The sequence below is a fragment of the Trachymyrmex cornetzi genome, unplaced genomic scaffold (genome assembly GCF_001594075.2).
Source record: "Trachymyrmex cornetzi isolate Tcor2-1 unplaced genomic scaffold, Tcor1.1 scaffold1533, whole genome shotgun sequence".
Taxonomy (NCBI): Eukaryota; Metazoa; Arthropoda; class Insecta; order Hymenoptera; family Formicidae; genus Trachymyrmex; species Trachymyrmex cornetzi.
In genome coordinates this window covers 29,245-42,543 of record NW_017296128.1, presented here as the reverse complement: position 1 = coordinate 42,543, position 13,299 = coordinate 29,245, and the positions used below count along the sequence as shown (strand labels likewise).

Below are 13,299 nucleotides of genomic sequence, written 5' to 3'. Positions count from 1 at the left end.
CTCTCCCTCCCCCCTCTCTCTCTCACTCTTTTTTTCTTTCTTTTATCCATTAGGGTAAGTTGGGGGAATAGACCAGTTGGGGGAATATGCCACTCGTTGTGTTTAACAATGATACTGATTAGCAGCGCTTGCATTAGTGACACAGAATTATTTACAATTGTGTGCTTAACATGTTACATAAGTATTAAGAATTTCCTCGCAACAGTATTGTTTTTATGAGGTAAATATGACGGCATGGTATACGAAAATGTACTTCTTATAACTTTTATAGTGCTTTATGTAAGTTAGAGGAAAGTCACCGATACCGACATATCACTTTGTTTTTAGACAATACTTCTTAAACAAAAGGTAAAAATACAACTTCAAAAACATAAATACAAAGTAAAAAGTATCTTCTATCAGATAGTATAAGCAGTTTTTATAATACTCTTTGCAATTTTGCAATAATTAAGTTTTTCGTAAGTTATGCAAAAATAAGCGTCTGACAAAATAGGCTCCAAAACTGATATAGTAAGCAATAATACCAACATTCCTATTCTATAAATAAAAATATAGCCTATTCTGTAAAAAAAACTAATTTATGAAACTATAGACATTTAAAATGACGTAATATTATCAATAATACAGTCACTATTATTTTAATTACGCAATTTGCAAAAGAACACCGTAAGAATTTTCTTCTCGGATTCATAGAATTGATTTTTAGCTGATTTTTGGTATAGAAATAAGCCACAAATATATGAATTATGAGTTTGTACTTCTCTCTTTTTAATTAGCGAAACAGATCATAATTTTATTAGTATTAATAAAGTGCAATAGTTAGTTTCTGAGAAATAAAGAGATGTCACTTTAGGAGACCTATATCAGTATCGGCAACTTTCCTTTATTATTTAAACATTACACAATATTTAGCTCGATTAGCTTGTTAATCTATTAGTGTAGGTTAAAATGAAAAATTCAGTACATCGTTGATTCATTTTCTTAACAGTCGTACTGTATAGGCTCATCATAAGATGAAATGACGTCTTGGGGCAATATGCCACTATTTTTGTTAGGGTAAAATGCCAGTAGTCATTTTCTCTAATATATAGATTAGGGCGCTATAAAAGTTTTACCGCATAATTCCGTTATGACAAGGTATTCGTATTGACAAATATTTAATAAATAAACTTAAATATTTGTTTATTATTGTATTATATTAATTTACTGCTCAATTCAAAATTCTGAATAGAGAATACATTTTTTAAATCTATTTTAATGAATTGAATTTTCTTGATTACTGGAACTTAGACTACTTGTAACACTATGTAAATATAAAGTAAAACAAATATTTATTTATATACGTTTCATACTTACTCATTACATACTTTTACTTTTAAAAATGACCCAAAATGTAATTGGATAATATCTAATTATTGCAGTAGATGGATTCACGAGGACTGTTCGTAGAAAAATATATTTATGCTACTAAAAACGTGTCTCAAAGTTTATTTTACATGTTATATAACTTAAGGCAAATGCAATATGTTGTAAGGCAAATGCAATATGTTAAGAACTACTTGAAAAAATTACAGACTATTCTAAATTTCATTTAATAATAATACAAAAAAAATAGAAACAATTGACCATCTGGAAAAAAGTTATTTAAATAAGTAGTAATATTTTTTTAATTTGTACTCTAATACAAATATATGAAAATGTATTATAAAATAATGATAAAAATCTCAATTTTTTAATATAAATACTCTAGAAATTCAACAATATTTTTGTAAAGTTATCTTGAGATGCAGACATTAATTGTTCAGTAAATAAATAAAATTTGTTATTTGTTATAAACTAATGGTGAATCTCAATGAAACTTTGCATAAGTCATGTTTAGTACTTAATATATTTATATAAAAACATTTAGATTTTTCTTATTATTTTAACAATTTTTGTTTATAACAATAAAACTAATAACAAATAAAATAAATAACCTATAAAAATGTGTTGCTCAATAAAACCAGAATGTTATGAACACAACTTTCACATGTATGTAGTTTGTTTAAAGCGAAAATATTAATATATGTGTTTTATGCCCTTACAACCTCCTTAATCTATCGAAGTTGTTACTTATATCTTTATATTGTTTATATTATCTATATTATGTTACAAGTGTTTATTTTCATCATAAAAATCATTAATGTGTTCTTGCAACAAAAAGAACAAAATAACTGTTATACTTAGTACTTTTTGTATGTGGCATATTACCCATCTTTCAGCACTTTCGTATTTCTTTATTTTTAATAACAAAAAATTAATATATTCGATTCCAATTATACACAAATAATAGATAAAGGATAGAAGAAAAAGATCAGTATGTAAAGTTATTTTAAATTGAACAAATAATTACTAAAAAATCTAATTTCACTTAAGTGTGGCACATTCCCCCAACTTACCCTAATTATCACATCATTTATCTGAAGGTGGAACAACTGGTATTGAGTATATGAACTTTATCGGCATTGCTCCTTACATAAGATAATATACAGGATGCCCACAATCTTTGGCAAAGCGCTTTTGAGCCAACTGAGTCGAAAAGCTTTACCAATTTTTGAAGTGATTAAAATGAGGTATTAATTTATGAAAATGCGGGGCACCGCGCGCGCGCGCGCGCGCGCGCGTGTGTGTGTGTGTGTGTGTGTGTGTGTGTGTGCGTGCGTGCGTGCGTGCGCGCGCGCGCACGCGTGCGTGTGGGTGTGGGTATGTGTGTGTTGCAATATAGCAAATTTTACAGTTATCCAAGTTTTTTAGTCAAACGCTATTTTTTCACTCAAATATTTATATTCGTAAAAGATTATGAATAAAGGGTAAAATTACTTTCTGGCGATCGGTAAAACTGCAAATCTCCTCGCTGTTTCCTGGTTCTTGACCATTGAATTGGTTACAAGGAAACGCTAGAATTCGTAATCCTGCCAAATAATGAATAAAACCTACCTTATTATTATTGCTTCGTAATATACAAGAATAGCTTTCAATTTCTCCATAATGTGAAAATTTACCTTTAGATTCAGCATACTCGTCGTATAGTTCATTCAGTTCTTTGTAATTCGTTGCCGTGAGGCCGCATTTCGAGGCGACGTTTACGATTAAGCACACGTGATCTTTATATCTAAATCAACAAGAGATGATATTACATCTTTTTCATAATGTGACTTTACGCGACGCGGTCGGGTTTATGCTTACTTGGACAAAGGGACTTCCTCTCCCCTGATGGAGTTCGCCGTAAAGTCGTAAATCGACGTGGCCGATTTGTAATCCTTGTTTCCGCTCATCGCTGCTACAACTATAATCGGCGGGAGCATTGAAAGTTATTAATGTGGCAGATAGATATCGACATTGCGTCTTGCAAATGACAAATACTGTTAATTATTGTATTTTAAAAAATTTTTCACAATTTGATATTAATTTATTTTCTATATCTACATTAATCGTAAATTGCATTCATTGAAACAAATACTTCATGTTTAGTTTTTCCTTGTGTAAACTATAGTAAATAATTACATTGAAACAGCATAACTTTTACAGAAGAAAACGCTCGATATTTTAAAAGAATTGAAATGTGATTTGTATTCATGTTAATAGATTAAGAAATGTGTCGATAAAATAATAATAATCATGCTTTTAGAATATTTTTGAATTTAGATGCTCAATTTTGCTATATTTAAAACTCGCTTTCGATGTCATAGTTTTTTTTCGTTTGCTAAAGCATCACGAACAATACAAATCGGCACAATGAAGCGATATCCGATGAAATAAAATAGAATTGTATAATATTCTTATATGATTGCAGTATTAATCGAGATGAAATATGTATTTTATGAAATCAAAATGAAATATCGAGAACACACTATTGCGAATTAAATTTATTGAGGCGATTGATTTGAATGAAATATTATGGAAAATTTTTCGTAAATTCATCTCTCTCAAGTTCAAGCCTAGTAATTTTTACAAAAAAATTGTTTCGACAGTAATTATATATAATCATCAAATTAATGTCTATCGTTAGTTAGTAGGGGAAATGATGTTACGATGAGAGGGATGAGAAGAGCAATTATCAAAATACGTGCCTGCGAAATTTCGGGTTAAGTACATGAATCCGACGGGTGCAATGAATTTTATAATACGCATTTCCGATGTGTCCCGGTCCCACTCCTAAAACTGCCGATACAGGAAAGGAGAAGGGGGAAAGAATAGTATTACGAATTCAATCCCCCTTTAACAAAAAGAATTCGGGAACTTTATATCTCGCAATTTACAGTTTTCTCGTAATTGTTCAGTTCCCTCCTAAGGAACATATACCTACGAAAAAATTATAATTGAGAAATAGCATTTACGTGAATTTATATTTAATTATTGAATTATACATTATAAGAATATGAAGGCAGCAAAATTCACAAAAATTATCATTGATAAAAATATTTCTTATTATTTGAATTATATTACGTTAAAAAGTATAAAAATGGCAAAATTTACAAATAAAAAATTCTAGCTTTAATGTTTCATATTTAAAGTAGAGAACGATTGTTATTCAAAATATGTAAACATATACAAGAATGCTTGTACAAACTATGAGATTTTTTAAATTATTTGTAAACATGTAATTGCAAAGATAAATAAAATGAAGGATTTGTATCCCGGGTGTCCCGAAATTTGAAGACAATATTATTACAGCGTAAAACTTCGTGAAAAATTAAGTAATGAAAGTGCATTCCATTTTTTTCTGCAAAGTATTGTAGTTTTCTAAGTATAAATGTTTAAAGTTTGACCAATCCTACAGTACATACACTGAAAAAGGATTGGCTGTTGCAACAAATTGATAAAATATGGCATAGCATTTTTAATTGATTGCAGCAGCCAATTTTTAGCTATGTTAACCTATCGAAATCTTATACTGACTTTGCGGATAGGCTGACGCAACCAAAAATTGGTTGCTACAGCCAATTAAAAACGCTATGCCATATTTTACCATCTAATTTGCTGCAGCAGCCAATCCTTTTTTTCAATATAGTGGCAATGTTTTGTTTACGTCTTAAGTTAACGGAACAAAGTGAGCAGAATCAATCCAAACTAATATTTTTATTTGTTGCTCATTTGTTGCTAAAAAGTTGCAACAAAGAAATAAATTTGTTGCTCTGCAGGTTCTCTTAAAAAATGATGTTCCGATAAAGGAAGATAAAGTTAGAGGAACAATATACATATAAAAGTCGATTTCTACGTAAAAATAACGTAGAAATTTGTTACTAATCTGTTGCTGTCGAAATATCCTACTTTTCCATTATCTACGAATCCATTACCTATGAAATAAGTATAAATAACAACGAAAAATCTCAGCGTGCTACCGGAACAAGAGTAACGTACCAGTAAAAAATTTGTTGCTCGGTTAAAATTGGCATTGAGATATCGTCTGAATTTGTTGCATGCTGAGGTATATCGTTGTTATTTATACTTATTTTGCAAGCAACAAATTCATAATTTTGCATATTTCGAGAACAACAAATTCAAACGACATCTCAGTACCAATTTTAAGCGAGCAACATATGTTTTACTGATACTTTACTTTGGTTCCGTTAGCACGCTGAGGTTTTTTCGTTGTTATTTATACTTATTTCGTGAGTAATGGATTCAAAACTAGGATATTTCGATAGCAACAAATTAGCAACAAATTCCTACATTATTTTTACGTAGATCGACTTTGTTACAAGTATATTGTTCCACTAACTTAATCTTCCTTTAGCAAAACATCATTTTTTAAGAGAACCTGCAGAGCAACAAATTTTTATTTCTTTCACAACTTTTTAGCAACAAATGAGCAATAAATAAAAATATCAGTTTGGATTAAAGGCCGCAGCACACACTCTTGCACAACGCATAATGCATAGTGCATAAAGGAATCAACCAATAAAAATTCTTCTTTTCCATGGAATGGGAGGAAAGGAAAGATTCGGATTAGTTGATTCGCTTATGCACTATGTATTATGCATTATGCAAGAGTGTGTGCTGCGGCCTTTATTCTGCTCATTTTTCCGCTAACTTATAAGACATGTTTTGTTTCATGTCAGTGATCGCGAAGTGTTCGACATCTACACTGAAAGAAAAGATTGGCTGCTACAGCAAATTAGATGGTAAAATATGACATAGCATTTTTAATTGGTTGCAACAGCCAATTTTTGAATGCTGCAGCCAATTGTTGGTTGTATTAGCCTATCCGCAATGTCAGTATAGGATTTCGATTGGTTAACACAAACCAAAAATTGGTTGCTACAGCCAATTAAAATTGCTATGCCATATTTAACCAATTTGTTGCAGCAACCAATCTTTTCTTTTAGTGTAATATCACGCACGTCACATGGACGAATGACTTTTTAACCAACGTTTAGCATTAAACTTTAAACATTTATACTTAAAAAACTACTTTGTGAAAAAAATGGAATGCACTTCCATTATTTAATTTTTCACGAAGTTTCACACTATAATAATATTGTCCTCGAATTTCGGGACACTCTGTATAGATACATCACCATAATAAATTGTAAGTAAGTGTAACAAAAGTATTTGATTCATTAACGATTTTATCAAACAGTTAAGCTAAATAATTCGTCATATAACATAATGATCGGGTTTGGAAATATTGCGTAAAACCGTCGTGGTATATAAACAAATCGTAAAATGGTACGATTGTGTTCGGAAGGACGTATGAGCTATCATTGAAACAAGATGACTGTACAATTCTTCTGTGTAAAATAAACCAACAGGGAAAGATCGACTTTGTTTCTTCTAATATATGTATAATACTTAGTATCGAAACACTTAGTGATATGGCTGGATATTTTTTAATAAAAAATTTTTAATAAAAATCGAAGCAGGTATGGATTCTATTTGATTGCAGTCATATTACGTCCAAATTTCATTTATCTTGTCAAAAGTCGCACTAAATAAACAATGTTACACATCCTAAGAATGAGTAAAAAAAATTCTCATTGATCGATGTTGATTGTTATTTATACTAGTTGTTAAAAAATCAATTTACTGATCTTAAATTCAATTAATCTCTATATCGATTTTTTTCATTTGACATTATTAAATTTTATTACTAGAACATATGGCGAATATTTATTCATTTTTATTCATCTGTTGTGGATTAAAGCATGGTTTTCTATAGATATGTCGAAATGTATTTCCTGTTTCTAATTCTGCCTGTTTAACTCTATTTCTTATTATTGTTTATTATATTTAAGCTTTGAGGCGAAATTCAGACTGCAATTAATCTAATCGAGTTAATTAATAAAAAATATTAACATTTTGTCAACTAGGATAGAATTACTTTTTTTTTTATTTAATTTGATATGAAAACCCAGTGAAAAATGACAATGAAATCGACGTCGAATCGACGTCGATTTGACGTCAATTCGATGATTTCGATGTCGAATCGACATCGATTCGACGTCGATTCCATTGTCATTTCTCACTGGGAAGAGGAATAGATCAAAAACGATAAGGTACAATATATTAGTTAAAAATTTGCTATAAACATTGATGAGCTAACCATCAATCAAGTTAAGAAAATAAAACTTTGGTCAAAGTTACCTTTAAATTTTGTCAGTTAAAAATTAATTAGTCATATATATTTTATCATTTATATTTTTGAGATATATATATTATATTATAAAAAGTTTTTTTTTGTGAAATTCGTATTTGAATAAATTTATTCTTTCATCCATCCCTAACAGTGATTCGGATGTAATTATGAGTATCAACGTGCGCGCGCAGAATTCTGGAGTTCTTATAAGTTATAAGAACTCTACGGAATATTATATAATATATATATATATTTTGCGATCGGTGGCCATCTATCGTGTGCCAGTTCAACCTCGTGGAGATAATCGATCAGCGAATGCTCCCACTGAAGAATCTACGCCTAACTTTACGCCTGATGTCTCGGTAATATTTCTACGAGATTTTCCGACGATTTTCGAAACGCACTACACCGATCAAATCTCGCGTATCATTAAGACGGATCGAGTTGTATCCCTTACCGCTGAGAAACGCAAACACTAGCTTTGAACAAGCGCCGAGGATGTCACACGAACCAATCACTACGAATCGCTATTTTGTACTGATCATCATGTCATGTCGGAGACGCGAGCGATTTTTAACGCGCATGTGCGTCAGTGCGTAAGTACCTGGACATCAGTGATGGATCAAGGCATTTCGAAACCCTGGAATTTTACCAAATTTTGATTAACCTATGCTCATTTCTAGCACTGTAGACTTACAAATTTTTATTAACTTTAATCGATTCAACTTTTTCTTCTAATGCCTGTTTCTACAAATGTAGATTAACTTTAATTTTAATTCAATTTAGTCTTTATCTTTTTCTAATTCTTAGAGTTAGCGAAAAAAGATGAAGAGTCTAGAACTGAGATTTAAACTATTTTGGTAGAAATGTGCATATACTCATTTTTATAACCAATTAGTAGTTTAATTTTAATCTTGGTTCAACTAATTCTTCATTCTTTTTCTAGTTTTAAGAATTAGAAAAAATTAAAAAAAGAATAAGTTAAATTGAGATTAAAGTTAATCTGTTAGATGTACAACTTAATTCTCAGCCTTTTTAACAAAAATATGTTGATGTTCATCTTTTTCTTCTTACGTTAGACCTTTGACCCATTATACTCTTATATGCTTGTAGTGCGCTGGTTATTCAATAATTGTTAGATTGTCAATAAGATTTTTAAAATCGGTCTGTTGCATTTTTTTGTACGACTAATAGTTTCGACGATATAATAATTTGAATTTTCGCATGAGCGATGTTTTTTATGAATTTCCACAATTTACAAGCGTGAACAATTTCACAAAAAAATCTCAAATTTTTTTCGCGAAACATATGTCTCATATTTTTACCTGTAGAATGTTAGCAAATTAAAAAAAAATAAAATGATGTTTTAAAAGTGCCCGGTTTGACGTGGAATGCCTCATAGATTGTAAGTATGTACTAATAAAGTCATTTTAAGGATAAAATTAACTTTCAATGGTACAAATTCAGTTGTGTTAATTTTTGCTCTTGTGTTTTTTTTTATATGGTCCTGTTAGCTTAAATATTAAATTAGCAGCGCCACTGATTTCTTGGAAATGACATAATATAGAATTGTTTTTGGTAATACACAATGGTTTTTGGTAGTACAAATTCAATCCTATTGATTTTAGAAATTATTTTTCTTCTTTTTTTTTTTATTTTGAATTAGTCCTATCAGCTTAATATTAAGCTAGCACCGCCACGATTTTTTTTGAAATGGTACAACATTATCATTAATAGTATAATTTAGTACAAAATGAGTATTAAAAATTCTGATAAGTCCATTCTGCTGATTTGGTCCTACTAGCTTTATTCAGTTGAAAGTTTTTTCATTTTATTTTAATTATTTTTTAAAAACATGTCTACTTCTTATTAAAATAATGTTTGATTTAAATTTTAAATCTTCGTCAAACTTTTTATATTAGGGTAAATAGGAGGAATATGCCACACTTAAGCGAAATTAGATTTTTGAATAATTATTTGTTCAATTTAAAGTAATTTTACACACTGATCTTCTTCTTCCTTTATGTATCCAAGTGACTTCTTCTATCCTTTATCTATTACTTGCGTAAGATTGCAATCAAATACTTTTATTTTTTGTTATTAAAAATAAAGAAATACGAAAGTGTTAAAACATAGATAATATGCCAACATGGGTAATATGCCACATACAAAAAAGAAATGCTAGTTATAACATTAAGTTGATCTATTTATTGCAAAAACACATTATGAATAATTTTTAAGATAAAAATAAACTTTAAAAATAAATTTGTAAGATAGGAAATAGAAATCGACCGAGTTAATGTAACAACATAATATAGTAGACATTATCTTAGGATCGATCAAAGTTGTATATTTCAAATAATATAATATTCTTGATTCGTGAATTTAATTAATCTTAAATGTGATTGTGCGCCGAAACGTTCAGACATTAAAACACAATCAATCTGAGATGCTAATAATCGCGAGCCAAAACGTTCGGACATTCGCGAGTATATATAATCCCCCCCTCCCCCCCTCCCTATTTCAAATAAGAAACTTTTATTGCGAAAAATATTACCTCAGCCAGGATTCGAACCTAGGACCTCTCGATTTTCCGGGGCGAGTGTCTTAGCTATTTGTAAGATAATAATAACTTCGATAGGTTAAGTTATGTATAAAAACCTTGTAACATAGCAATGTTTTTAACTTGGATAGATTAAATTACTTAATATTTAGAAGCATTCCAGATATTTATTATATTTTCAGAAATCTGATTAAGCTTCTGTTAATGAAACGCGATTCCAAGAAGCTCGATCAGTCTTTCTTGTTTTCCATTCGAGGCATTCTTATCTGAAACGTGTAAAAGTATGTAATGTATAAGGGTGAGATCCCATGCAGCGGATCGTGCGTAAGCGGATTCGCGTATCGCCAATCACAGAATCATTCTCTTAGATATGCTTGCGAAATTTGCAAACAGATCTAAGAGAATGATTCTGTGATTGACGATACGCGAATCTGCTTACGCACGATCCGCTGCATGGGACCTCACCCTAAGTATGAAATGTATGAATATATATTTGTATTACTTTATTTATGTTTACATATTGTTATACAAGTAGTTTAAATTTCCAGTAATTGAGAATGGATTAAAATGGATTGAAGAACTACATTTTTTATTCAGAATTTTGAATTGAGCAGTAAATTAATATATAATAATAAGCAAATAAATAAATGTTTAGGTTTATTTATTAATTATTCGTCAATACGAACATCTCATCACAACGGGATTACGCGGCATAACGTTTGTTTATAGCGCCTTAATCTATATTGGAGAAAATGACAGTACTGGTATTTTACCCTAACAAAAGTAGTGGGATATTGCTCCAAAACGCCATTTTATTTTATGATGAGCCTGTACAATACGGCTGTTAAGAAAATGAATCAACGACGTACTGAATATTTTTATTTTAACCTATATTAATAGGTTAACCTATCAAGCTAAATATTGTGTGAGGGCTATCGCACATGAAATGCATAACAGAGCATAAGCATAACATAAGACTGCTGGACCAATGAGCATCTAGCATAATGTCGCCATATTGATTTACATAAGATGCATTGGTTTAGCGGCCTTATGTATTGCTTATGCTCTATTATGCATTTCATGTGTGAGAGCCCTTAGGGCCCAGACACACACTTTTGCATAACGCATAACGCATAGTGCATAAGCGAATCAACCAATCAAAATTCTTCTTTTCCATGGAATGAGAGGAAAGGAAAGCTTCTGATTAGTTGATTCGCTTATGCACTATGCGTTATGCGTTATGCAAGAGTGTGTCTGGGCTCTAACGCCTAAATAATAACTTACATAAAGCACTATGAAAGTTATAAGACGCACGTACTTGTTTCATATACTACGCTGTTAGAGCCCAGACACAAGCTTTTGTATAACGCATAGTGCATAAGAGAATCAACCAATCAAAATTCTTCTTTTCCATGGAATCAGAGGAAAGGAAAGATTCTGATTATTTGATTCGTTTATGCATTATGCATTGTGCTTTATGCAAAAGTCTGTGTCGCGGCCTTCATATTTACCTTATAAAAACAATACTATTACCAGGAAATTGTTAATGCTTATGCAACACGTTAAGCATACAATTGTAAACAACTTTATGGCACTGATGCAAGTGCTGCTAATCAGTATCATTGTTAGGCCGCGGTCCGATTCACGCTTACAGCGTTATTAGCGATTACGGTTGCTTATGGTTGGTCTGTTTCTAGAGTCCCTAAAGTAGAGAGTCTGGACATACGGGAATTGGTGCACGTGACTTGTGCTCTCACAATGACAGCATCAATACGGAACCTTGCTCACTCAGCGCGAATGGGAGGAAAATTAGAATAGTACACATGACGTGAACTATAATGCTTATGCTGGATTCACATTGCATCCGATTTGCGTCGTACGACCCTCTGCAACCAATCAGAAAACAGGATTCCGTTGATATGAAGCAAAATCCACCGGAATCCCGTTTTCTGATTGGTTGAAGAGCGTCGTACGACGCAAATCGAATATAGTGTGAAACCAGCATTATTGTTTTTAATTGAACTTCTTGCATTTCTCGCATCTCGGTTCATCTTTCCTCTTTTTCTCTTCGCATTGTATGAAAAAGGTGGAAAGTTAAACCGTGCAAAAAATACAACTAAAAAGAACAAGCTTATTTTTCATCGTCGGTAATAAATGTAATCAATGTGACGTAATGCAGTACATATAGAAATACATATGTAAAAGGACAGAAGTTTCATTATTCAAACAAAATAATCACTTGTAAACAATAAGGAGCATCCAGCCACAACGCTTGATGTGTTTAGCTTAAAACATGTATTTCAAATAAAACTAAGTAAATATTTCTAACATGTGACCATCTTCAGTACATTAAATTTTCATATTACAATTAAAATCGGAACATCCTGTTAATCAAAATACAAATAGAAAATTTTTCATTACATAATAACTAAGCACATTAAAAAAAAATTTTTTATAATTAATCACTTTTTATATAATAATCACTTTTTGGAAAATATATTTTTTGTAGAAAATTTTTACATTATAATACTTATAAATAAATGTCTTTGAATTATCGTACTGTCGCATGCATTGCTATAGTTTTACTATTGTACACTTTGTTTGGTAATTGGCTTTTATTATTTTCAATTTGAAGTCGAAGTCGAATAAAACGTATCATTATTTTATTTTTTATGTTATGACAGTTTTTTAATGTGTCACATGAAACACAATGCTTTAAAGGTACAATATTACTCATACGATACAATATTACTACAATATTATTCGTTTCATTTTTACATCGAATTGTACGGATATTATGTATTTTATATATATATGTATATATATTATTACTCATCACAAATTGATGTAATATTAATAAAAAAAACCATGTTACTTACACGTGACGACACAGGAGCCAACCACACACAAAAGTGCACACACATATTCCTCCATTTTGAGCACTTCCACTGTATGTCCAGTCTCTACTCTAGGGACTCTAGTCTGTTTCATGCTTGCAGCGCCAGTGGCTTAGTTTCCACCGAGGATTTAAACCGGATCAGAATGTAAGAACCAACCAACTACAGTCGAGTATTCCCCTGTTACAGTAAAGCTGGAAACACAATAGACACAGGCAATA

The 13,299-nt window shown here is 30.8% G+C and overlaps 2 protein-coding genes across 4 annotated transcripts in view; one reads left to right on the top strand and one right to left on the bottom strand.

The window, feature by feature from the left end:
• The window catches only part of Gtpx1 (glutathione peroxidase-like 1), a 9,086-nt gene extending 915 nt beyond the window's left edge, over positions 1–8,171 (bottom strand). The window contains exons 1-5 of one of the 3 annotated variants that reach the window (XM_018503007.1): positions 8,076–8,165; positions 4,110–4,255; positions 3,226–3,325; positions 3,042–3,151; positions 2,860–2,951 (exon numbers count right to left, since the gene is read on the bottom strand). In XM_018503007.1, coding sequence (XP_018358509.1) covers positions 2,860–2,951; positions 3,042–3,151; positions 3,226–3,325; positions 4,110–4,170 — 363 coding nt within the window. In that variant the 5' untranslated portion in view covers positions 4,171–4,255; positions 8,076–8,165. Of the gene's footprint in view, positions 1–2,859; positions 2,952–3,041; positions 3,152–3,225; positions 3,326–4,109; positions 4,256–8,075 lie in introns of all 3 variants that reach the window. The other 2 variants (XM_018503008.1, XM_018503009.1) reach the window with 2 other exon arrangements.
• Cbl (E3 ubiquitin-protein ligase CBL) overlaps positions 8,117–13,299 on the top strand; it is a 21,086-nt gene continuing 15,903 nt past the window's right edge. The window contains exon 1 of the mRNA XM_018503003.1: positions 8,117–8,214. Within this exon, the coding sequence (XP_018358505.1) occupies positions 8,117–8,214 (98 nt within the window). The remainder of the gene's footprint in view (positions 8,215–13,299) is intronic.